Source organism: Natator depressus, chromosome 14, assembly GCF_965152275.1.
Source record: "Natator depressus isolate rNatDep1 chromosome 14, rNatDep2.hap1, whole genome shotgun sequence".
Taxonomy (NCBI): domain Eukaryota; kingdom Metazoa; phylum Chordata; order Testudines; family Cheloniidae; genus Natator; species Natator depressus.
Window position 1 is genome coordinate 35,146,043 of NC_134247.1, and position 25,855 is coordinate 35,171,897.

Consider the following 25,855-nt stretch of genomic DNA (forward strand, 5'->3'; position numbering starts at 1 on the left):
TAGCAAAGGGCCCTCTAGTCAGCCATTGCTCCAAGGCCCAGGGAAGAGGACTCTGGAGGAATTTTTACTCTGAATCTATAGGCTCAAGTTTTGTTTTTATTAAAATCCTGCATTAATATATTTTGGGCCAGACTTTCCCGTGAAGCTGAACCCCAATCTGTAGCCTTGGGATCACTGAGAGCAACCTAGGGACTTCTTGAGCTTATGCCAGTGGGGGATAGGTGTAGCATAATGGAGCTGCACCCTAACCCCTCCCTATCCCCAACATGCCCCCTCCCATTAATTAACCAAGTTAAGTAACCAGGCTAAAGCTTGGGCTTCCATTGGCTTAATAATAAAACACAAAGCAGCCACATCTCCCTGTGTATTTCCCTGTGAGAGTCTTGTAAGTAGTCACAGTGTCACCATTGTCGCAGTGTCCTGCCTTCATTCTGCGCGTGTTTGCTCCCAAGTCAATGGCACTTTCTCTTGCAGAGCCGTTTTTCCCACGAGTCAATCCCTGGACGGTGGCTCTGGGGGTGATCCTGCCTCTCCTGGCTGGTCTCACTGCCCTGGCCAGTTACTGCTTCTGGAGGCAACGCAGAGCAAAAGGTGATGTAATGAGAGGGGTGGGGGGAACCTGGTGAGAGACAGACTAAGATTTAAAAACCAAACCAAAAGTAAAGAGACAGGGATTAAGGGGCTTTGATTCAGTGTTTGGAGGTGTTTCAGGCAGTGGGATCTGGGCTGAGGGTGAAGAGGGAGCTGAAGAAATTATGATCATGTTTGAACCAAGAATTGTCAAGTGGTTTCAGCCCTTCAGATCTCACACGAGGATCCCAATCGCATGTGTGAGTCTGAACTGTTCCCTGGGGATCCACATGGCTCAGTTTGAAACACCCGTATGGGGCTCAGTGAGCTGGGCTGAGAGCACCGACATACGGAACTTGGCTGCTTGCAAGAAAAACAGAACGCAAACTAGAAGAGAGGGGTTTGTTAGGGCCCAATTCTGCCCCCCAGTCTGTGCTTGTTAGTAGGAGCTGTGGATGGGCAAAGCAGTGGCTGTGCAAATGGAAAGGTTAGCACTTATCTACACTCAGATTTGCTCTGCCTGAGATCCTGCTACGCTACAGAAATAGGGCAATGAACTCTCCATTGCAGTATAAGTGCTCAGCTGTAGTTTTTTCTCCAGTTGCAAAGCGCAGAACTGCCCTTCAGTGATCTACGTACTTATAGAGATGCTGGAATTTTCACAGTTGCCTAAGGGGTCTGAATGCCCAATTTTTGTTTAAATTAATGACTACTGAGTGTGCAAACTCCCAAGGCAGTTGTGAAAATCCCACCCAGAGGGTTTTATCACCTGAAGGGCTGTGAAAATTATGTAGAAATATACCAGTGTTGGAAGAATTGGGAAGGGGAAATGTCTGTTCCAATGATTTCCCAGTGGGGATGGAAGCAGGTAATTGAGAGAAGCAGAAAGGAGCTTTGTACTTGTGAAAGCTGGAACTGGATGCTGCACCTTTAGAACTGTCACCTTCACACTCTGTCAGCACCAGGTGTGAACTGGTTTAGTTAGTGGCTTTAGTTAACAGATACATTATGTGGGTTGAGTACACGTTTAGGTGACAGGGATACACTCATTTTGAGTTGTACGTAAAAGTCATGTATATGCCCAGAGAGAGAGAGAACTCTGTTGGGCTCATTTTGAAGCATTAAACAATCAGAACAATTAACTGTCACTGTCTTGTTCCCTGGCCTTTCAGAGAATTCTCTGCACCAGCTGCCCTGGTGAGCTGTGGCTAGGATGCTGTAGTAACACAAACACACTCAGGACTTGCACGGCTGTTCTGAGATGCTGCTCACACTGGGCACAAGATGATCTCGCTCAGGCTGCACTCAGCAGTGACTGGCAGACATGACGCTACCTCCATGTCCTGCAGTGTTGGTACCTCAGGGCTGACACATCAAGGGGACGAGCTCCCAGTGGGAAACAGTTGATCTTAGAGGCGATGCCTGTAGGGGCCCATCCACACACCCTTCCCTGGCTTCTGCTGACCTGAGCACCCAGATAAAGAAAGATCTCTCCACCCTGTTCTTACCTGGGGCACCCTCATCTACCCAGGCCCTAGGGGGAGCTGTTCCCATGTATCACTAAGACCAGGGGACAGGCACCTGCCACAGGGTCAGGAGTTGGCCTAGAATGGAGCCAATCAGACCCTGTCCCCTTTCCCAGTCTGGGTCAGTGCCCCATTCCCATCGCTCACTTCCATCCTCCATCCCCACAGTCAGGAGCTGGAGCAGGGGGAGGGAGGGTAGGAGAGCTGGGGCTGTTCAGGGGATGGGCCAGAGGGGAGCAGGCAAGGAACTGGACAAAAAAAGAGACCTTCTCCCCCCCACCATCCCCCTCAATAGCCAGATTAGACAGGAGTGTGACAGGGCCCAGGCAGCCGGGATGCTGGCTGCAGGGATATTGAGACAGATCTGTCTGTGTGTCCTGTTTGTCAGTCTGTTTGCCTTACTTTTCATAGTTACAGCACAATTACGCTAATAGCAGGAACTGCGCCTTAAACATGATGGTGAAATCTCACCTCTCACTCTTTTCTCCCTCTAGAGACGCTGCGATTGGATAAGGAGAGCGAGAAAGGTCAGTGTCTGGGCCCATCACATTAGCTGGCAGTAGAGTTATCCCCATAAACACAACAGGGTGAAATCTTGGCAGCCATTATTAATTATTAATTAATCATTGGAACAATTTACTGAGGGTCATGGGCTGCGGGTAGAGCCCCCCTTTGGGTAAGCTCGCCCCAGCTCCGCCTCTTTCACCCATGCTCCCCTCCCCCTGCAGCCAGAGCCCTGAGACCCCCTGTCCCTCCCCCACACCTGGAGGAGCCCCAAGCGCCCCCTTCCTCGGCTGGAGGAGCCCCAGGCCGGCTGAAGCCCCGAGCCCTCCCCTCCCACCTGCCTGGAGCTGCCCCGGGTCAGCTGCAGCTGTGCTGTGCCTCCCCTTCCCAGACCCCAAGCTGCCTGGGGAAAAACATCTCCCAGGTCTGGAAGACGCTTTTGCTATGCCCCATGCTGGTTCCGGGGCGGCTGAGGAGGCGGTATGTGCTACTCAGCTTCCTGGGTCCATCAGTATTCTCCAGTCCAGGGAAATTACTGATGAACCCAGGAAGCTGAATAGCACATACCGCCTCCTCAGCAGCCCTGAACCTACATGGGACGTAATAAATCAAAAACGTCCCCCCAAAACCCCACAAATAGGGGTCTGGTGGCTGTGGCAGTGGCAGGGGAGGCTGAGCCTCTCCTAGTCTATTGTACCCACCGCCCATGGCAAGGGTCATGGTGGATGCTCTAGCACTGGCAGTTTTTAATCCAGATTGGATGTTTTTCTAAACGATCTGCTGTAGGAATTATTGTGGGGAAACCCACTGGCTTGTGTTATGCAGGGGTCAGACTAGGTGATCACAATGGTCCCTTCTGGCCTGGGAATCTGTGAATTGATGAATCACCTCTCACCCTGTTCTCTCTCCAGAGACCCTGCTGTCTGAATGGGAGGGAGAGAAAGGTCAGTGTCTGGGCCAGTTACAATATTAACTCTATCCCCATAAACACAACAGGGGGAAGTCTCATCTCTCCCTCTTTTCTCCCTATAGAGGCTCTGCGATCTGAGATGGAGAGACAGAAAGGTCAGTGTCTGGGATCAATGGGATCCGATGGGTTGAAGATTTCATGTCATGTCAGTCGAGTTAGCTCAGTCGAATCAATTTAACTCAATTGAAAGTCCCATTTAATGCCGGTGGAGTCACAGTTTAACACCTTGAGCTCAATTTTAGCAGGTGGAGTTCCAGCCTGTTTGAATGAGTGATGGGGAACATCTCCATCTCCACACCGGAGCCCAAGCAGTGAGCTCAGGGGCTGCTCGCACTGGCACAAAGAGGCTCTGAAGGAGAAGGGATCATCTGATCTAATAAACCCCATGGGAATTACAGAAATGGCACCTTGAGCCCAGGGGCCTGAATATACAACCCAGCTCGGTCAGTCTCATTGTTGGAGACTGTGGGTACGTGCCAAAAAACCACCCATGCCCACAAGTCTCAGAGTCTGGGTCAGCTGCCTGGAGCTCATGCTGCAGGGCTAAATCTAGCAGAGTAGCCATTCCTACTCTGAGACATCCCCCTTCCCTCCTCACTGGGTCTCAGAGCTCAGGTTCCAGCCTGAGTGGGAACGTCTGTACTGCGTGAGCCCCACAAGCCTGGCTCTGAGACCAGCTGCCACAGAGCTTTTTTGGGGGGGGGGCAAACCCACAGAGACTTGTCCAGTATTTAACAGGATCCCTCACCTGGGAACCCCAGGTGTTCTGGCCCTTCCATGCCCATGTAATGTGGGAGGGGGCAGGATTTCATCCTCAGTGACCACGCACACCCACAACCTCAGCTCCAGCCTGCAGCGACTCCACACAATAACCATACAGGTCTGCTCAATGCAGAGCAGTGTGTGTGTGGTTCTACATTAAATGAAACTGATTTTTAAAGGCACGCTGGGTTGTTTTTTTTTGTTTTTTTTTCAATTTTCCCCTCATAAAGTTACTGCAGAGCAGAGTTAAGGTTGCTTAGCTGCCTTAGTTGCATTTCTACACCATGGCATGTTTGGTTTTTTTTTAACTTTAACCTTAGTTCTGTATTTCCTGAGTTTATAACACTTGGTTTGGGGATAATTACAAGATCCCTGTAATGTGCTTTACCCTTAAATTACAAGTACGTCCTCTCCACCTTAACCCCACACTAATCATAGAATCATAGGACTGGAAGTGACCTCTAGAGGTCAGCTAGGCCAGTCTCCTGCACTCATGGCGGGACTAAGTATTATCTACACCATCTCTGGTGGGTGTTCATCTAACCTGCTCTCATGATGGAGATTCCACAACCTCCCTCAGCTTTTATCTCAGAATCACATTATGGCCCCGATCTACAAAGAGCCTTAGGTACCTAAACTCCAGACTCCATTCCCGTTTTAGACACCATGATCCAGAACCCCACACTTGGCTGACACCTACCCCTGTAGGCACCAACATTCACTCAGGACATAAATCTCTGTGTGAGTTCTCACACTATCTAAGCTTCTGCCTCTGGGCACGAAGAGTGCATTGCTGCCTCACTCTAGATGTTTGGGTACCTATCTCCCACCTGTGCCCCCGGTGACACATAAACTGGGGGGAGGAGCATCTAGCTCACCCGTGGGGCCTGATCCAGTACTCATGCACAGAGGCCACCCAGAACTCATGTGAGAGACAGGGAGGAGAAGAACCTTCCTCATGGGCAGTGTGTGAACCACCCCTCTGCCCCCTGCCCCTCTTCCAGAGCCCTTGCCCAAGCTCTGAGCTCCCCATCAAGGCTGCTGGCCCCCCGCAGTGCCCCCAGCCCCCGTCCCTAGCAGCCTCTGCCAGAGGGGTGTGCCAGTCAATTTTGGGAGCTGCCCCAGGAAAGCTGACCCCCTGACTCCCTGCACCCCAACCCCCCCCCAGCCCAGAGCCAGCACCCTGCACCCAAACTCCCTCCCAGAGCCCACACCCTGCCCCCCTCCTGCACCCAAACTCCCTCCCAGAGCCTGCACCCCACACCTCCTCCCGGACCCCAACCCTCTGCCCCTGCCTGGTGAAAGTGAGTGAGGGTGGAGGAGAGTGAGTGACAGAGGGAGTGGGGATGGAGTGAGTAGGGATGGAGTGAGTAGGGAGCAGGGCGTCAGAGAAGGGGCTGGGCAGGGGGCATGGAAAAGGGTCTTTGGGTTTGTGCCATTAGACAATTGGCAACGCTACCAGATGGGCATGTGGAAGCCCTGGCCATGCTGGAAGAGCGCACCCAACAGCGCAGCCGGCAGCACTGCCCAAATGTCAGGTGGACCGTGTCTGCACGGGTGCAGCTTGTGTGTGCGTGGGGGCCCAATAACTGTTCTGCCCTGGGGCCCGAAATTGCTGTCGGCGGGCCTGACCACTCCTATCTCCATTCAATCCTCGCCTTTCATAGCTCCCCCCTCTCCCAGTTCTCCTCCTGCCTCGCTAATCGCTCTCGGTGTCTGTTCTGTTGGGTCGGTCTCTTCCTGTCTCCCTCTTTCACAGCACATCCCCCAAAGCTCAGTGCTTGTCCCTAGTGGTTCTTATGGACACTCACAGCATCAGATACCACCTCTATGCCAGTGACTCTCAAACTCTTGCTCTGCTAAAGACTGTTCCCGGGGCTCCCATCCCACATCTCAGCCTGTCTGACAGCTCCTCCTCGTGGATGGCCAGAGGGCAGCTTAAGCTCAAAGCTCTTCCGGCCCCCTCACAGCCCACCCCACTTCCTAGTTTCTTCATCTCTTTGGATAACGTCATGAGCCCTCCCCGAGGCAGGGGGCTGTGACAGCTCTCCCTCCCTCCCTGCCTCCCATCCCGCACACTGGGCTGCCCCAAGCTAGGTACCAGGATCTCTGCCCCTTCTGTGGGCCAGGGATTGTGGTCCTGAGGTGGGGTGTGAGGCCTGAGCTGGCTGCAGGGAGCCCAGAGCAGAGTGGGGGGCCTGGGGTCTGAGCCCTACTCGAGGTATCTCCTTATGGGAGGGGCCAGGGGGTATTTCCCCTGCCCTGGCTGGGAGAACCGCTTCATGATGTAGGCCCAGGTCAGGGGTTGGGGTTGGGGTTGTGGGAGGGAGAAAAAAACTGTCCTGTATTTTTGAAATACAGTGTTGGCCACCCCAACAACATCTCCATCAGCCCCATCAATCTAGACATTGTCTCTGACTCAGCCTCTCTCTAGGCCCCCATGTCCTGACCTCACCCCAGTCTCCCTGCTCCTGCGTGTATAACACGTCACAGATACAGCCTCTTGTGTCTGTCCCGACAGCCCAGGCTCTTGTTCACCCCATCGTCTCACACCTCCACTGCTGTGATCTCCTCCTGTCCAGCCTTGATGCCAGCCACTTTGTCCCCTCAGCTCCATCCAAAGCACGGCTGCTAGGCTCAGCCCTCATGCTCGTCTCTCCTGCCACATCCTCCACTTAGCTCCACTGAGGCCCCCTCCAGCACCGCTCCAGCACAAGCTCCTTGTCTTCGCCTTTAGGCCCCTCAACTCAACATTTAGTCCCACCCTGTCTGAGCGATTGATGCTGCCTTCCCTCTGCCAGCGATGGCCGGTTCCAGGGGTGGGCGCGCAGGGCCGGTTCCAGGGGTGGGCCAGCAGGGCCATCATCCTCGGCACCACTTCCAGGGGGAGCTGTACTGCCGCTGGGCTTTCTATTTTTTTTTTTCTCCTTGCAGCGTAGGTAGGGTGACCAGATAGTGTGAAAAATCTGGACACTTTTTTTTGTGCGGGGGTGGGGGAATAGTTGCATTTATAAGACAAAGCCCCTAATATTGGGATGTCTGGTCACCCGCAGCCTGGGTGACCCGCCTGTCTACTTCTCCCTAAAACACCTCCGTGTTTTCTCCCCCTCCCACTCCATGCAGGGAAAAACATCCCCTCAGTATTAGTAAAGCTGCCCCCTTCTCCTCTCTTCAATCCCTCCCCCAAACCCAGCTGTGCTATGGCCCCTGGAATCTCTACTGGCTGGGCACGTGGTGGGCCTAGCCCTGAGTGTGTGTGTACAGGACCTAGCACCATGGGGCCTGGCACTCTGTGTGTGTACAGGACCTAGCTCAGAGAAGCCCGGCCCTGAGTGTGTGTGTGTGTGTACAGGACCTAGCACAGTGGGGCCCGCCCATGAATGTGTGCACAGCACCTAGCCCTGAGTGTGTGTGTACAGGATCTAGCACGGTCGGGCCTGGCCCTGAGTGTGTGTGTACAGGTCCTAGCACCATGGGGCCTGGCACTGTGTATCATACAGGATGTAGCCCAGTGGGTCCCAGCCCTGAGTGTGTGCGTACAGGACCTACCACAGTGGGGGCTGGCTCTGAGTGTGTGTGTACAGGATCTAGTGCTGAGTGTGGGTGTACAGGACCTAGCTCAGTGGGGCCCAGTTCAGAGTGCGACGTCTAGATGCAACTGGAATGCGAATAACAATGTGCAGTGGGGCAGGAGACTGGCCGTGGGATATGGAGATATGGCCTGGGGTGGGGCTTAAAAGTGTGTGCGTCTGTTCAGAGGATGGGGGATGAAGAGGTGAAGGTGGGTGGGGGGGTTGCAGGGAACAATGTGGCACGGCAAGAGACGAGTAATGACGTGGACCAAGGCAGCTCTGCTCTCTGGGCCAGGTTTACCTTCCAGTATTCGAGGTTTAGAACGTAGTAGATATAACAGATGGGGCAGGACAGCTTAAATCCATTCGCCCATAAGAAGCCGGCTCCTGGGCTGTGCTCTGCTTAGTGTCTTATGGACAAATCTTTCAATACACTCGTATCACCAGTGAGGGAGACGTCGCTTTTAGCTTGACTGTTGCCCATTAAGTTTTGAGACTCAACATTAACTCCCGATGTTTTTGACTTTCCAGCGGAATACGAGGCAGCGAAAGGTAAGGGCATTTGTACTAGTTTTGATTATGCTTTAAATTGGAAAAGGAACACTCAGAGCTGTGTGTGCAAAGACGTGTTAGTGTAAAACATTAATGTGTTACTGAGATAGGTAACGTACACGACAAGGGGAAATCCAGATATTAGCCAGACATAATGGATGGGAAATTTTTGGTATTGAAATATGAATATTAACAGTTTTATATTTCACAACATTAACCCTTGGAAATACCCTTAAAAAGTAAACAAACGTCACTTCCTGACACCTGAGAGACCCTGTAACGAGAACAATGATTCTTTTATACCAAGAGGGCCCAGCCTGCTGAGCTCTCCATGGATGTTCTCCTGCATCCCTAGGTCTTCTTGGAGCAGGATTGGGCCCTGTTGGCTTACACACACAGCAGCTGTAGGATCAGGCACATGGGTCTGATCCCACTGAAGGTGGCAGGAGTTGCAGGTGCTCATCACCCCTTGGGGTCACCAGCATCACCCAGATGATGGAGACACTTATGAAGGAAGAATTCTTTGAGCTGCAGGCCCAGGTTCTCTGTTGGGCCAGTGCCTGCTTGGGGTGGGGGCAGTGAGGGAGCTGGTTCTGGCTCCCTGGTTCTCAGGCTGCCCCAGGGGTTGCTCTAATTTGCTCCAGCTGGCTGTGGTCCCTGAGAATTGGTGATGTGCTCTGCTCTGCCCCAGCATACCTCCTCCCAGCCCTGACACTCCCCCTACACCAGGATGGCCGGGGGGGGCGGGGGCGGGGGGCAGGCAAGTTGACACAGGAGCCAGCTATGCTGCTTTACCCTGGCTGGGCTCTCCCTACACCAGAGGAATTCTCTGATGTCCAGGGCCTGGCTCCAGCCAGTCTGCACCATCCCTGCACACAGTGACCAGAGCAGGGGAAAGAACTGGGCCCCTTATCACTAATGGCCCCATTCTGCCCCCCAACTCACATGAGTGATCCCCACAGGTGCAGCCCCATTGATTTCTGCAGGGAGGGTTTGCAGAATCAGATGGAATAAAGGAGAAGTCATAATTAGTGGTTAGGAGCCCAATCCTGCTGTCCTTACTCAGGCAAAATTCCCACTGAAGCCAATGTAATGTGGGGTTAGAACTGGGCACTTCTGTTACTGAGAATCTCTCCTATTCATTCATTTATGTTCTTTTTTTCCCCTTTTCTCTCCTCCCATTCCCATGGACCCTCTGGCAGAACTAGGTAAGCTGTTTCTGGTTGTGTGGTTTATTTTTCCACAGTATGTGACTTGCTGAGTCTGCATTTTGTTGGTGTAAATTCTTGTTTCTGATTATTTCAGGACTCACCAGAGCCCAAGGATACACAGGTAACGAACGCTGATCCTGCCGCAGTCGCTCTCCGACCCATTTCTCTGGGGTACTCGGTCACTGCTCAGTCCTCTTACAGCTCTCACAATAGCTAAGGGGTCGGGCAAAATGTGATTGTCTGTGTGAAACTTTGAGGAGCTTGGTTATTCACACACCCCCTAGGGTACCTGCTGGGGGCAGGGGGAGCTGGTGCAAACAGATAATTGTTTAACTGCTCTCTGTTGCTATTTTATAGCTTCCAGTTAATACATTGTTTATTTCAATACTGACCATTGTTTGGCAGAAACATCCAGTCGATGAGCTTATCCAACCCTGCAGGATGCAGTGGCAGAGAGTGGGTGGAGGGCAGGGGGGCAGCTGGTGACTCTAGAAGGGTCGCTGGGGTGAGGAACAAGGAATTTAAACCTCCTTTCCCCCCACTTAGGGCTTCTCAGCATGGGGAATTCATGGGGAAGAGCCCAGAGTAGCTAGTGTGGAGTATTCTGCACTTATATTCTTCCAATGTGGATTAACCCAAAACAGACAAGGGCACTCTTAGCATGGAATAAGAGTGTCCGCACAGGCAGCTAGCACTGATTAGCTGTTCTGCACTAGCTACTCAGGGCTCCCCCCCGCAATGTATACAAGTCCTTAAATTTACTTCCAAGTAGAGGTGAAAGCAAGCCGGTGTGTGAATTAGAGCCACGATTGGCTCGCTGGAGGCGGGGCTCTGGATGCTGCCAGCAGGGTATCACTGGGCGGTGCTGGGCATGGGTGGCCCATCCCACCCCTTCTACCCTCCTCCCCCACAGGAGCCCAAACCACCACCACTCCTGACCCCAATGACAGACAGCTGGGGGTGAGGCCCCAGCCCTGGTGGGCCCAAGCCAGCACACACAGTCCCTAGGTGGTGCTGCCCCAACCCCCTGCCCTGAGCCCCCTCCCCAAGGGGTGCTTGCCATAGGACAGTACCTGTAAGAAATTTAAGTTATTTTCACACCTGCTTCCAAGGGAAAGAGGAGAAGCCTCCCATCAGGTCCCCTCCCAGAGGCCACAAGCCCTGACTACCCCCTGCTGTGGCAAAATTGGGCCTAGATCTGCTGGTTCCTAGGTCAGGTCAGCCCTTTAATCACAAGAGTATCCATTCACTACTCCAGTAATAGACAGGACACTGGACAGGCCAGGGAGGGGCAGTGACAGAGGACAGCTTGGGGAGCAGAGCCCCATAAGGCCAGGGGACTGTCACAGAGCTTGGGTCTCATGTTCCACCATAGGACATGCACAGTGCATATGTGCAAGGTCCTAGTGCCCCGTGCCTGGGTATGTGAATTAAAGCAGCACAGGAGTGTGGGGGGCAGTGGGAGCTGGGAAGCCGGGTGAGAGCAAGGGGTTCTGAGGCAGGAAGGAGGAGGAGGTGGTTGGATGATGCTCAGCAGCAGAGAGTTTGTTCAGGGTGTAGGGGGAGCTGCTGGGAGAAGGGAACAAAGGGAGAAGGAGGGTGAGTGGGGCTGGTAGTCAGGGAGCAGCAGGAGGTGTCAAGTGAGGGGTGGGCAGGGCAGAGCCTTGGGGGTGGGGACAAGGAGTGGAGCCAGTGAAGGGGACGGCAGTGGGTGTGAGGAGGCCTGTAGCCCAATCTAGAGATTCTATATCGATTATACTGATTACTTACAAATTTGTAGTTGTCACTTTGAGGGTTGACTGGTTTTTGTCCCAAGATCAGGCCCAGTATTATTTAAATCGTTACATGGTTGGGAACCCCACTGTGCACAGCTGCAACACTCACACTATAGGAACCCTTTTAGATTTACAAATAGTTTATTAACACATTTAGCAAAGTCACAGACACCCCAGCTCAGGAAGGTAGACAGAGATGCTGTAGAACCTCCATCGGCACATTCATATACTTAGATAATTTTTTGCAAAAGAACCTAAAACGTGAGCCGTTGTTTTTTATGTGCTGGGCCAGAGTGATGAGGAGGAGGTGGAGTCGGTGGCAGCGATCAGGACAGAATGGCAGGGCAAGGCTAGAGTCAGCAAGGCCAAATGCTCCTTCTGGGTTATTTCAGACCCCTGGCACTGCCAGCCCTGCTTCCCTCCCCGCCCTTGCTGCCCCCAGCCCAGCGCAGTCTATGGCCACGGGGCCCTGGGCATGGCTGGGGTCTCTGGGCCATTCCACACCCCTGGCCCCTGAGCCTGTCGGGCTCCTGAGCCCGTCTCCTTGATGCCTCATTCGAGGGAATCTCCAGCCCCTGGGGAGCCTCCTGCGCCCCCCCAACCCCAGCTGCCCTGTCTTGGGCAGGGTCCCAGGTCCTGAGAGACTCGCTGACTGTTCCCGGCTGGCCAGGGCCATGGGTGCTGGTACCGCGCTCTCGCTGCCAAAGTTCCCAGCCCCTGACCCAGCCCGGCCTGTTGTCCCAGCGCTGATCCCTCCCCTGCAGGTGGGGACCCTGCTGCTCTGAACAGCTGAGCCCCCTCTCTGCTGCTGCCGCGCTCGCAGGCTCCACCCGTGCCAGGGCCAATGCGGCTCTGCTGGGGCTGCTCCTTCCCTCGGCACCTGGATTCTCTGCGTCTGGGGCAAATGGCCGGGTGAGTGGGCAGGGACCTGCTCAGAGACACACCCCCTGTGCTGCACCCGGAGGGCAGAGACCAGCCATGGCTGGGCAGCAAAGTGCCACCGTGCTGGGATTAACCCTTTCCTTTCACCCACCCCAGCAGCCCCTGACTGGTCAGTGCCACTCGACTGCCTGCGCTCTGACCCCAGGGACCCGGGTCCAGCAGCTCAGGGGAGTCGCTGGGTGAATGTGTGGGGTAGAGTAACCAGGGCTTCCTGCACCCCAGGGTCCCCATGTGCAATGGGGAAGGCCCCGCACTGTCACACAGCCCTTAGGGGCTGGGCAGTGAGAGTTATTATTGATATAGTGCCCATGCGTGAGCCGGGCACTGCAGAGACAGAACAAGGGGCTGCCAGCCCCAAAGGGCTCCCGGTCTGAGTGCGGACAAGGCCCCGCAAGGGGAGCAGCAAATGCTGAGATGGTGCAAGGATCCCAGTGCATCCTTGGGCCTGTCTGGGTCTGACAGAGTATTGTAGTGACCCTGCTGGCTCCATGCTGGGCCCTGGATCACTCCCAGTTCAATATCCAGCCGTGAGGGGACTCAGTACCCCCAGGGCAGGGGAAGCCAGAGAGCGGGGCAGCAGGCTCAGACACAGCCACAGGCTGCAGGGAAGAGGGAACATCCTGGGAGCTGGGATGGGGAGGCCAGGAGTCAGGTGGGAGGCACCACCCTGTGCTCAGTTGCTCCAGGTTCTCACTCAGGGACGCAGGGTCCATTGCTTGGGCCCAAGCAGACAGACTGGAGAGAGCGAGACTCCGTCTGCCTGGGGAATGGGCAGCAGTTGTGTTAAATGGGGGCCAGCTGTGCAGACTCATCATGGGGTGGCACCACCAAGTTCCCCCTCAACTGGCTATGGGTAGCCCTGCAACTGCCGTGCCTCAGTTTACTCTCTTCAGCACTCCTTAAACTGCTCCCCACAGTCCAAAAGGGCTGAGACAAAAGTACCCTGCTGGGGTCCACTCTGAGTCCCAGTAAACTGCAAAATAAAATCTTTTCCTTCACTCTGCTCCAGCCTCTGGCTCTAATTTAAGGTCCTCACTCTCCTTGAGTAAGGAGCTCCCAGCCCTCCTTCCTGGAGCTGGGTTCAGTTCAGACTGTACCTTTGTTACCTGCAGGCCTCTGTCCTCATACAGCTGCTGTTTCTATCAATGTCCTCTCTGGCAGCTCCTCCCCCTTAGAGGAGCTCCTCTCTCTTGGTGCACCCCTTCCAGGCTTCTTGCTCTGTGAGCTCTCCTGGGATCCCCTCTCCTCAGCAGCTTCCTCTTTCTGGGATCCCTTCAGCTGAGCCCTGACAACCCTTTATCAGGCTCATTAGCTGTTTAGCTGCCAACCAGCCACCTAGGGATTTCATTACTTCCAGGTGGGGCTAGGTTGGCTGGTTCTGCCTTATGGGAGCTTGTCACAGGTAGGCTGGTCCCTGACTCCCCGTAAAGGGCCGGCCCCATGACCTCCCTTCCCCTGGTCTACCTAAAGGCAGGCTTGACCGTGGCTAACATTCTGCAGCCAGGGGGCACTTCCTCCCCTTCTGCCACAAGGAAACCTACAAGGCCCTTGGCCATATTTTTATTCTCATCACTGAATTGTGAAAAAATGAAGAGACCAGGAGTTGTGTTCCCCACAGTCCTGTGTAGCTCATGTGATGAGCAAAATCCCTCATAGTCTTCAGCATGGCGTAGTTCAGAACAACTTGTACTCTGTGAGTCAGGCCCTCTGGCCATAGCAGCGCTCGTCAATAGGACCAGGCTTTCACCATTGCCGTCATGATGCTGTAACAGATACGGGCTGGCTACAGAGCTTCCCCCAGAGCCAGATACACACCAGATGTGCTCATCACAAGTCCCTTTAATGCTCTGCCAGGTATGGCTGAGGTTACCTTAAATAAGGTCTGTTACACACAGACCCACCTCGCTACAAGGTCCTTCCAACAGCTGCCTCCCAGGACACACTCACACACACACCATTTGGAGTTCAGTTTGTCTTTCATTCAGACAGCTCCTTATTAGCATCTCTCATTATTACTGAGCACAGCTGGGAGCACATTTCAGATCCTCCTCTGTCCACATGGCTGGGTGTAATATTCGCAGCTGGGAAAGTGCCTTTCTGCTCCTCCCCCTTTCCTGTAGGATGGACTTCAGTTTAGCCCAGCTCTGGTTCGGGCTTTGTGCTGCTCTTTCAGGTCTCTGGGGGGAGAGGTCCCCAGTCTCTTCATTTTCTATTGCAACTTCCTCTTGGACGTGTGTTTTTATGGTGGCTTTTCCCTCCAGCAGGTGGAATCTCCACCTCAGACAGTCCATCTTCCACACGATTGGCCTGTACCTCTGCACCCACCACAGCGCTGTTCTTGTCTCCAGCCGGCTGGCATAGCTCACTGCCCAGCTGCTCTGTTTTCTGGAGAAGCTGCGCCTTCTCTCTCTGACATAATTTCATCTCTTTCCACAAGGCCTCTGGGCTCTCCTGTTCCGTATGCGTCCCAGAGCCGGGCTTCGTTCCACACTCAATCTTAAGCTGGTTCTGGAGCTTAGTCAGCTCCTTCTGCAACAACAAACGCTGCTGTTACCTGGTCGCCTTCCAGTGCTGAGATGGGCTCCTTCCACTGCTCCTGCTCCCGTTCCCACTGGATGGCTTGGGCTGAGATCCAGTCCCTTGTCAGCGCATCTCCTCTAGCTCCTGCAGGGCCTCAGCCTTTGGGCCTTGAGAGTGCTCAGCTGTGCAAGGCCTTCTGCCCTGCTCCCCTCAGCTGCAGCAACCTTTTCTTCTAGCTCTGCCCAGTCCATTGTGGGTGGGGTTGCTGGGTCGCTGTAGAGGACACGGCCACTAGTGCAGCTTCCTTTGTAGCCAGCACCTCTGTATCTGTGCCCGTCGACATCCAGCCCTTCAGTGACTGATCCACTTGTTCCCCTAAAAAGTCTCCCAGGACACCCGCAGCATCACTGCACTCCCCTGTGTAAATGCAGCCTCCTGGTGATTTATTGCTGGGCTCTCTTATCACACACACCAGAGCCCTCAGGCTGCACCTCTGCTCTCTCCTGAACCCTCAGCTTTAGTCTGTCTAGTTCTTTAACTTATTCCGGGAGCTGTTCCTTCTCCTCTATTAGCAAATGTCTACATTTGATCTAAGAGGTGCGATTCCCAGCTCATGTAGACGTAGCTGAGCTAGCACCTAAAAATAGCCATGTGGCCAGGGTAGCACAGGTGGCAGCTTCAGCTAACCATCTGAGTAGAAACCCGCCCAGCCCCCCTTGGTACGTACTCAGGCAGCTGGCCCAAGCTGCCCTTCCTAGCCGGGCTACACTGCTACCTTTAGTGTACTAGCCTGAGCAGAGTTAGTGCAGGTACGTTTACATGAGCTGAGAATCTCACCTCCCAGCTCAGTTGCAGACACCCTCTGTTTCAAATTCTCCAGGTTTCTTCCTTCTAACCAGTGTGGCAGGCTCCTGTGTCCCAGCAAACCCTGCTCTAGTTTCCCAGCCACAGCATCGCATCCTGCAGCCCTTTCTGGTCCCCGCCTTCCAAGGCCTAGGGCTTTTTCAAGCCCTTCCCGTTTTGGCTCCTGGGTAACTTTACTCTTGCATGGCTCATTTTCTACCTTGGCTGCCTGCGGCTTGGCTGCCTTGAGACTGTTGTTCCCCATCTCCCTGTTGCTTTACTCCTCCCTTGGCTGAATGATTCCCGTCTCCAGGTGCTGCTTCTCCTCTAGGGCCCGGGCTCCTTGACCATATGTACTGGCAATTCCAACTGCCACTTCCTCCCTGTGGGATGGTGCCTGGCGCTTGGTACATTCAGCAGCTTTGAGTTTCTCCTGCATTTGAATAATCTCATCAGTCCTTGGCTCATGTCAGTGCTGGAGCTTAATCTTCAACAGCTGGGCTTCTTGGGAGGTAGAGCAGAATTTCTTCTGCCGAATGCCCTGTTTCTTTTTCAGTGCCTTGACCTGTTTGCTCTCCACAGCCACAACCTGGTGGCTTCTCTCCTGCTCTGCAAGTAGCTCCTTCTGCCTGTCTTCTGGTCAGTGGGCTTGCTCCTGTTGCTTGGCCAGTTTCAGTAAGAAAACCCGCACCTGGGCCTGCAAATTACAGAGCTGTTCAATAGCCCTCTCAGAGCTCTAGTAACACCACTCTCTTGGGACCACCAGAAATGCTGAATCACATCTAGCTTCTGCCTCAGCTCCCCTGGCCCAGAGAGCCTGCTGTCCACTAAGCTGCTGGTTGGATCATTTTCCAAGGGAGTCCTTTCGGGTTCTTGGGGGAAGCTGCTCAAATGCCCCCAATTCCCAAGCTTTGAATCTGGAAGCGAGGCTAAGGTATCCCTAGTAAGCAGAGGGACGTCTGAAACCCATGGCTGGCCTCTCCCTCTGAAGCTTATACCCCAGGGCCTGCTTTCTTAGCTACCCATTTTGCTCAGTGCTAGAAACTTTCACTGCCCCATAGCAACATCCCCGATCCCCTCTGTCCAAAATCCAAAGTTCCTGTAGAGGAGCATCTTTTTATGTGTCCCTTTTCCGTGTAGTCAAAACAAATTGACCCTGGAGGGGGAACTCTTCCCAGCCCAAAATGGGGTTCCCACAGTCCTGGGCCTGACCTCCCCATGGCAGGGTGTCTCTAATAACCTGGGACTCCCCTGTTCCCCGAGCATTCTGGGAAACCAGGCCAGTCTGCCCATCCTTGCTCCTTGAGGCAGCCCCATCTTTTATGCCCATCCTGCCCACAGTCTGTGCACAGCATTGGACCAGCCCTGTCTTCAGTGGGTCAGGGTGACTCTTTCCAGTCACTGGCCCTCCTCAGTGCGTCGCTGTGGGTGCCTGGGCACTTCCAGCAATGGGAGCTGGAAGACCCATGGCTGTTGCTGGCCCTCCAGACATCAGCTTGGCAGAGTGAATGTCCCTCCAGCATGGAAGGTGTCTGTGCCGTGCTGCTCTGTCAGCCCTCCTGGGCGAGTCTCAGAGCCGGGATGACAGACATCGGCTTCTGGGGTTTGTGCTACAGCATTAAACACAGCTGTGTAGATGTTATGTCTGGGGCTGGAGCCTGGGTCTGAACCCCGCACTTACTCCCTAGGCTTCAGAGCCCCAGCTCCAGCCTGCCCCAGAAGGTCTGTAGGGCTATTTTTAGCTCCATAGCAGGAGCCCCACAAACCTCAGTCTGTTATCCTGGCTCTGAGACTTGCTGCCGCGGGCTGTGTAGATGAACCCAAAGTATCTCCAGAGTTTGGGTGTGAAAGTTCCCAGCGTGTCTGACCCAGGGCCAGTTAATTAGAGTGAGGGGGGTGGCTGGCGCAGTCATTAGGTGGAGACACCTGAGCCCCTGGGGCTCTGAGACGGTCTCTGGGACCATAATTGAGCAGGGGGTTGGACTAGTTGACCTCCTGAGGTCCCTTCCAACCCTGATATTCTATGATTCTATGATTATCCGCTCTGGGAGATGCCGAGGTGCAGCTGCAGAGGATCTGTGCCACTCGCAGAGTCCAGGGGACACATCGCTCTGAGCAGAGAGTTCAGGCTGGAGCCGAGACTCCATTTTCAGCCTGATTTTTGAGGTGAGATCAGGAGCAGGGGGGTGGGGAATTTTCCTACCCAGGGCAAATTTAACGGCAGCTCTGGGGTGTTTCATAGCTGATGTCCTGAGCCCGTAACTTTGCGTTGCTGGGGATGTTGACAGTCACTCATTGCAAGTCACTGGGGTTTAGGCTCCTAAGTTGCTCAGACAGGTTTGAAGTGGAGCTGGGTGAAATGTTTTGGACAAATAGTTTATTTGCTGCAAAATATTATTTTTGATCAACTGAAACTTTGCAAATCCATGTTGAGTTTGCTGAACAGTTTGAATGAACAGAAGAAGGTGCCACCGCTTCCCTTCTAGCCTTTAGCCCAGTGGCTGGGCCCTCAGCTGGGAGCCCCAGGTTCAATCCCCCCGTGTGATATAGGGGAAGGAATTGGAATGGGGGTCTCCCCCCCTCAGCTGAGGGCTGGAACCGCTGGGCTCCAGGTGTCTGACGTGGGGCTCCCTCAGTCTCTCCTGCTGAAGACACCCCTGTGTCTAAACACTGCCACAGGCACTGGGCCAGAGCGTGGGAGTGAGAATGACCCTGCAGCCCAGTGGGTCAGGCCCCACCTGGGAGCCCAGAGTAAGCTTCCCTGCTCCATTGACCCTGTAATTATTGATCCATAACCCCAGTGAGAGAAAGGGTTACAGCCCCTGGCACACCATTGTCTCAGGCATGTGGGTGCCCCCATGCAAAACCCTAGTGCAGACGCGCTGCGTGGGTGTGAGCCGGGACTGGCCCTTGGTGCAGCTTCTCCCAGATGGAAGGGGCAGGAAGTGAGGAAATGCCCCCTCCCTCCTCACTGCCCCGGCCTCATTAGTAATGGCCCCTGTTCCCCCCATTAACCAGTTACACCTCCAAGCATCCCCGCACTGCCCATCCCCCCACTGTCCTGCCCCCACCCAGGAGCCAAGCCCAGATCCACTTCCCATGGCCTGGGGGAGGGGCTGGGCTTGGCAAGGGGAGGGGCCGGCTGTGGGGTTTGCCTGGCTGGAAGGTGGTACCCGTGGGGCCGGCTGGCATGGAGAGTCCCAGCTCCACCCCTGGGGCAGGGCTGCCTGGCCAGTGTATGTGGGGATGGCGCCAACCTGCTCTTAGTAACAAACCAACCACACATGGCCCCAAAGCAACAGAGATGCAGGCCTGCCCCCTTTGCCCCTCTCTGCCCCCTGGCACCTGCCAATCTCCTCATTGCCTTCCGGACCCTAGCTCCTGCCCCTCACTTCCCCTTCCCTCAACCTCTGTGCCCACCTGGCCCCTAATTCTATCCTCCATGGCTCCACTTTGCCCCACTCCTTGCCTTCACCCCCTTTCTGCTCCCATGATCCCCACTCCACCCACTTTGTCACATGCCCCCTGCCCTGTCACATGCCCCAGCTGTACACCTACCCCTGCCCCCCTGGAACCCACCCCCCTTCTCACCCTGCCCTCCTGGGCTGGCAGCTGCCCCCTCTTCCAAACACTTTGCACCTGGTGCCCACCCATCACTTCACTCCCCTACTCCCTGGCCTCTGCTCTTCCCTTTCCCCCCTGCTCACGAATCCCAGCTCTCCCCTCACCCCCATCTGCCCCTAGTGCCCACCCCATCTTTCACCCTCCTCTGTTATCCTGGCTCCTGCTCTTCTCACTCCCCTCAGTGCTCCTGGCACTGGCACCTCTCCGCATCCTCTCTGCCCCCCTGACACCCGCCCCTTCCCTCGCCCCCCTGTGCCCACCCCTCCTCTAGCCCCACTCTGACCCTCTGGCTCCTGCCCCTTCCCAACCCCCTCTCCTAACACCCTCTCCCCACCTGCCCTGCCTCTCCCCTCCCCCCTCTCTGCCCCCTGGTGCCCACCCCTCCCCCCTCAGCCCTCCTTGTGTCTGCCCCTCTGCTCACCCCCCTCAGTCCCCCTGTCACCTGCCCCTCCCTTTGCCCCCTTCCTCCCTGGTGCCCCACCACACACACCATTCTCTGTCTCCATCACCCATGACTTCCCCCATTCCCTGCCTTCCTGGTGCCTACCCCTGCTTTCACACCATCCTGCTCCTAGCACCCACTGCTCCCCTCTCCCTTCCCTCCTTTTGCCTGCCCCGTCCTTCCCCACTTCTGTCCCCCACCACCTGCCCCTCCCCCTGCCCCTTAGGAACCCACCTCTTCCCTTGCCCCCTCTACCCCCCAATACCTCCTCTTGCCCCTTGTTGGCCACAGTGCCTGCCCCTTTCCATGCCGCACCACTGTCCCCCTGGTGCCTGCCCCTCCCTCTGCCCCATTGCTGCCTGCCCATCTGCTTGTCCCCTCAACCCCCTGACTTTCACCCCTCCCCTTGTGCCCCTCTAGCCCCCTGGCACCCACCCCTTCCCTTGCTCTCCCACCCCGTGATGACCACCCTTCCCTCACCCTTCATTTGCCCCAGTGCCTGTCCCATCCCATGCCACACCACTGCCCCCCAGTGCCCACCTCTCCCCCACTCTGTCCTGCCAATGCCTATCCCTGACCCCGTCCCTCCCCTCACCCTCTGGCAAAAGCCCCTTCCCTTGCCCCCCCCCGGTGTCTGCCCCTTCCCTTTTACTCCCTCCCCCTGCCACCTTCCCCTTAGTTCTCCCCCCACCCCTCCTGTTGCCCCCTCTGCCTCCCTGACACCTGCACCCCTTACCCCCCTCTAGTGCCCTGGTACCAGCGCCTCTGTTCACTCCTCTGCCCCCCTGAGGCCCATCTCTACCCTCGCCACCATCTGCCTCCATGGTGCCTGCCCCTTCCTCTGCCCCCTCTGCCTACCTGGTGAAAACCCCTTCCCTTGACCCACTTTGGATCCCCTGGTGTCAGACCTTCCTTTCCCCCCATCTCTGCCCCCCTGGTGCCCACCCCTCCCCACACCCTTTCCTAACCTCTGGGTCCCACCCCTCCCCTCATCCGCCCTCTGTCTCCCTGGTGCCCACATCTCCACACCCCTGTGCCCCCCTAGGGCCTGCCCTTCTCCACACCCCACTTTCTACCCCCTGTGTGCACCTGTTCCCTTCCCCCACTCTGCCCCCTGGTGCCCACCCCTCTCCTGTCTCCTCTCCTTACATCTGCCCCTCTGATCAGCCCCCGCATCCCTCCTGGAGAATAGCCCTTCCCTCGCCTCCCCACTCCGGCCCCACCAGCACCCACCCCTACCATCATGCCCCTCTCCCCCTTGATGACTGCCCCTTCTCTCGGTCCCGTTTCCCCCTGGGGTCTGTCCCACCCCTTGCCCCCCCATGGTCCTCTGGCACCTGCCCTACCCCTCACCCCTCTTCCTCCCCTTGTCACCTGCGCCTTCTCCCTCCCCCTCCTTTTCCCCTGGTGCCAACCTCTCCTTCTACCTCCCCTCTGCCTTCCCAGTGCCTGCCCCACTCCTCCTCCCCCCTCCCCACCCCATTGGAGCTCCCCCCATTCCCTCACAGCCCTGTGCCCCTGGTGCCCGCCCCTTCCCTTGCTTCCCTGTGCCCCTGGGGTCTGTCCCCTTCTTCTGCCCTGGCACCCGCCCCTCCCCTCACCCCCCTGGAACCTGCTCTTCCCTTCCCCCGACCCGTCCTCCTGGTGCCCACCCCTTCCCTTGCCCCCTCTTGCACTTGTGTCTGCCCCTCCCCTCCCTTTGCCCCCCCTCACCCCCTGCAGCCCCTTCAAACCTGTCCCCCCTTTCCCCCCCTGCCCTCCTGGTGCCAGCTCCTCTTCCCCCCCCCATTGCCCTTGTGCCTGCCCCCCTCTGCCCCTCCCCCCGTGTTCCCTCACCTGCCCCTCCCCTTTCCTCTCCCAGCATCAAGCTGTCCCCTCCCCCATCCCTCTGCTGCCCTCCCCTCCCCTCCCCCACAGACACCTTCCCACCCCCTCCCCCGGCGTCTGCCATTTCCTCACAGGCAGACGGGCCCTGACTCCCCTCAGGCAACAACCCCCCCACGCGCCCCCCCCCAGCGATTAACGGGGACGCAGGTTAATTTCCCTTCGATCCCAGTGACCAGCCCCTGCCCCGGCCCTGACTCTGTGACTCTCTCCCCAGTGGACGTGACTCTGGATCCAGACACGGCTCATCCCAGACTCGTCCTGTCTGAGGATCGGAAACATGTGAGAGACGGAGACACATGGCAGGATCTGCCCGACAAGCCTGAGAGATTCGATACTTATCCCTGTGTCCTGGGCGCTGAGGGGTTCGCGGGCGGGCGGCGTTACTGGGAGGTGGGGGTGGGAGACAAGACTGAGTGGGACCTGGGGGTTTGTCGGGAATCTGTGCGCAGGAAGGGGTGGGTCACACCCACACCTGAGGCTGGATACTGGGCCGTGCGGCTGGAGTATGGGGGATACCAGGCCCTCACCTCCCCCCTGACCCCCCTCCCCGTCAGCGTCCGGCCCGGCCGGGTGGGGATTTTCCTGGACTACGAGGCGGGCGAGGTCTCGTTTTACAATGTGACTGACGGGTCCCATCTCTTCACCTTCACTGGCACCTTCTCCGGGACGCTCCGCCCTTATTTCTGTCCCTGGTACAACGCGGGGGGTACCAACGCGGCTCCCCTGATCCTCTGCCCGGTCCCGGCTCCGGCCGGGGGGAATCTCGGGCCCTGACAGCGACCGCGCGGCTCAGACCGGCTCCTCCCGCCCCCCTGTGGCGGAGGCCGGTTACTGCAGCTGCTGGATTTTTTTGTGCTGACCGGAGGCTGCCAGTTTCCCTTTTCAACTGGAGTAGAAAACCGGACACCTGGCAACCCCCGCCCAGGCTGCTGAGTGGGACCCACCTGCTGGAAGGAGCCAGACAGATTCCCCCCCCACCTCCCTGTGTTTGCTCCACCCCTGGCACAGGGCGATGCTGGTAAGAAATACGGCCAGACAGCGAGGGGTTTTTGCTGCCCTCACCTTTCCCCGTCCCCTGCCCAGGGGTAGCAGATGGTGACGGACGGGGATCATTCACTCCTCTCACAATTTTCTACCCCCGTAAAATCTCAATGCAAAATATGAAAAAAAGATGATTCTAAATTAGAAAATGTTATTGTAAAACCAAAGCATTTTCCTGGACATTTCAACAGTACTTCTGACACATGCATCTGAACATATTTTTAGAAATGGAATTATTTACATTTATTTTTTGATTCTTCCCTCAAATCTATATTGAGGGTTAACTTCTCTACATGGCATCATTTGTATTTCAGCTGTGTCATTTCAGGAAATCCAAAATATGTATCTTATCAAAATAATTATTAAAAACCATCAGACTGGGCTGTTCAGTTACAATGTACGTGTGTCATAAATATCACAACTGCACACATGTGCAATTGCTCTCGCTCTCTCTCTTTATTGTCTTGACTGGTTCTCTCTGCAAGGCAGGGCACATACACCCACCTCCTGCACTACACCTTTGAAAATTAATAGGTGAAAAAATGATAGAATTAATTAAGCAATATATATAAGTTAACTCACACAAGATTATAAAATAGTCTTTGAACTTCTGTCAGCATTAATTCATGTGATTTTTAACTTAGCTACATATAATCGGTAATCAAGACATGACCCTTCCTTTCTTGTTCTCACATCAATTAACAGAACACGGTCCCCAACCTCAAATGCTATCTTCCTATAGTTAGAAATCACTTCTACAATATCCATTTTTTTAGTTTATTTTTCTTTAGAAATATTATTTGCAGCCAATGTACTGTCAGTGTCCACTGTTGATTTCAGTGTACTGTCGGGCTCTTCATGTTCTTGGTTCTGAGGACGCAACAAATGTATTTTGGTAAAAAAATAGAGAAGGGGTTGTATTCCTTTACTGAATCATCACAAATTAACATAATTGTATTAAAGACACTGGCACTTAATGGCCCATAATATGAAATTTGGTGAAGCTTTATTAGGAAACCTTTCTTCTCGGCCATAAATCACTTGAAAGGGTGATATTTTTGTTGTCATGTGAAGTTCAGAGTACAAAGAAAACAAAGTTGCTCCAGGAAATTCATCGCAGTTCTTCTGGGTTCTCTGTCCACCACCTTCTTGAATGATGTGTACAAATAGTGACTGATTGGTCTAATTCCTTGACATTAGAAATTGAACGTCATTTCCTGAAGAGGTAGCTGAGCAGCGTATGAGGGGAGGCACATCGCATGGCATTGCTAGGACTACTTCTTGTTTTAAATGTGATGTGTTATGAACATTTTCAATGTAATAATTCAGTTTTGAAAATGTATTCGTGCCCTAAACGTACCTTGATTATTTGAAAATAAATACCCTAAAATTATCTTGTGATGGATTCATTTGTGTTTTTATCCAGTCTGCTGGTGTCTAGGTGGCATGGGCTGCTGAAGCTATGTGTTTTTCCTAGTTTTTAACACGGGGAAATGTTAATCTAAAAATAGAGAATTTTCCCTAAAATTTCCTTCAGAAATATCTGCATTCCTTTCCCTATTTCCCGTTGAATTATGTGTAATTACTGTGGTTTCTTATCCAATCTTATTGTGTTATTACATGGGAAAATATGTCCACAAATAGTAAAAACTATGTTGTATATTAACATATCTGACAAGACATAAAAGTGTGTTGTCACTAACAATTTACAGCATGAAATGTCATGAAGAGATTGCAGGCAATGTTCATTTTAAAATTTCTAACTATGAATGCTCCTGCATCAGTTCCTGCAACCCCGGATGGCAGACCTCTGTGTGAATTAAGCAGCAGGCAGTCTGCTGGGGAACCTCCACCAAGTGTCTTTATTACCATTTATCGTGCATGACAAGATAGCAGCAGTTACGTGGAGGCCCCTTCCTACTCCCTGGTTCAGCCTTTTATCCTGCTGCTTTCTTCTCAGCTTTGAGCTAATGACCTCACCAGGGCTCCCTACAGGTGCAGGTGATCCCCTCTACCCTTCCGAACTAAAACTACTCTAACTGCACCCAGTGCCCTGGATGTGCTCAGTGACCAGGGTGCTGGCTTCCAAAGGGCTCAGTTTGTAGCTGCTAACAGCCCCCCGTCACACGGCCATGATTGTGTAAGTGACCATGTAGTGAAAATAACACCAAATGTAAACTGTTACCTCATTATTATATTCAGAACCCAGATCTGCCACTACCTGCTCTGGACATCCATGTTGATACATAATTTTACATGTCTTCTTCTCCACCTCACGTGCTGTCAAGTTGGAGCTCATTAAATCAGTCCTGGGCACTATAACTCTCGAGGTGTCCACACTGGCAAGGCACGTAGAGCGCCCCGAGTCCGCCGCTGGAGCACCCCTGAAAATGCACCGTGACGAGAGGCGTAGAGCTTTCTGCGCCCAGGCTAAAGCGACGCGGTGCCAGTGTGGACGCTCTGCTCTATTGCTGCACTCTCATCGGCCTCTGGGACATGTCCCACAATGCCTGTTCTAGCCACTCTGGTCATCACTTTGAACTCTACTGCCCTGCCCTCAGGTGACCAACCGTCAGACCCGCCCTTTAAATTCTCTGGGAATTTAAGTCCCCTTCCTCTTTGCTCAGCAAGGCATGGAGTGCTCTCAGTGAATCTTTCCAGGTGACCATGCCTCCAAGCTCCAGGCGATCCCCAGCATGGAGCAATGCTGAGGTGCTAGACCTCATCAGCATTTGGGGAGAGGAGGCTGTCCAGTCCCAGCTGCGCTCCAGCCATAGGAATTACAATACTTATGGCAGATATCAAGGGCCATGACCAAAAGGGGCCATGACCGGGACGCAGTGCAGTGCAGGGTGAAAGCGAAGGAGCTGCGGAATGCATATCACAAGGTGCGGGAGGCAAACCGCCGCTCTGGACCTGCCCCCATGACCTGCCGGTTCTACGAAGAGCTGGACGCGATACTTGGGGGCGACCCCACTGTGACATTGCACTCCATATGTTTTATGGAAATATGCTTATGAATGTGACTATGACATAACTGGAATGTGTTTTATGCTAAATCTGCCATGTAACATATCTCGGCAAAGGTTATGATCTACTGAATATATTCATTCT

The 25,855-nt window shown here is 54.5% G+C and overlaps 1 protein-coding gene across 1 annotated transcript in view; it reads left to right on the forward strand.

The window, feature by feature from the left end:
- The window catches only part of LOC141998760 (butyrophilin subfamily 1 member A1-like), a 90,568-nt gene extending 66,560 nt beyond the window's left edge, over window positions 1-24,008 (forward strand). The window contains exons 8-12 of the mRNA XM_074971760.1: window positions 475-591; window positions 2,591-2,623; window positions 3,512-3,544; window positions 3,633-3,669; window positions 21,877-24,008. Of these exons, the coding sequence (XP_074827861.1) occupies window positions 475-591; window positions 2,591-2,623; window positions 3,512-3,544; window positions 3,633-3,669; window positions 21,877-22,474 (818 nt within the window). The 3' untranslated portion in view covers window positions 22,475-24,008. The remainder of the gene's footprint in view (window positions 1-474; window positions 592-2,590; window positions 2,624-3,511; window positions 3,545-3,632; window positions 3,670-21,876) is intronic.
- Window positions 24,009-25,855: the final 1,847 nt, after the last annotated feature.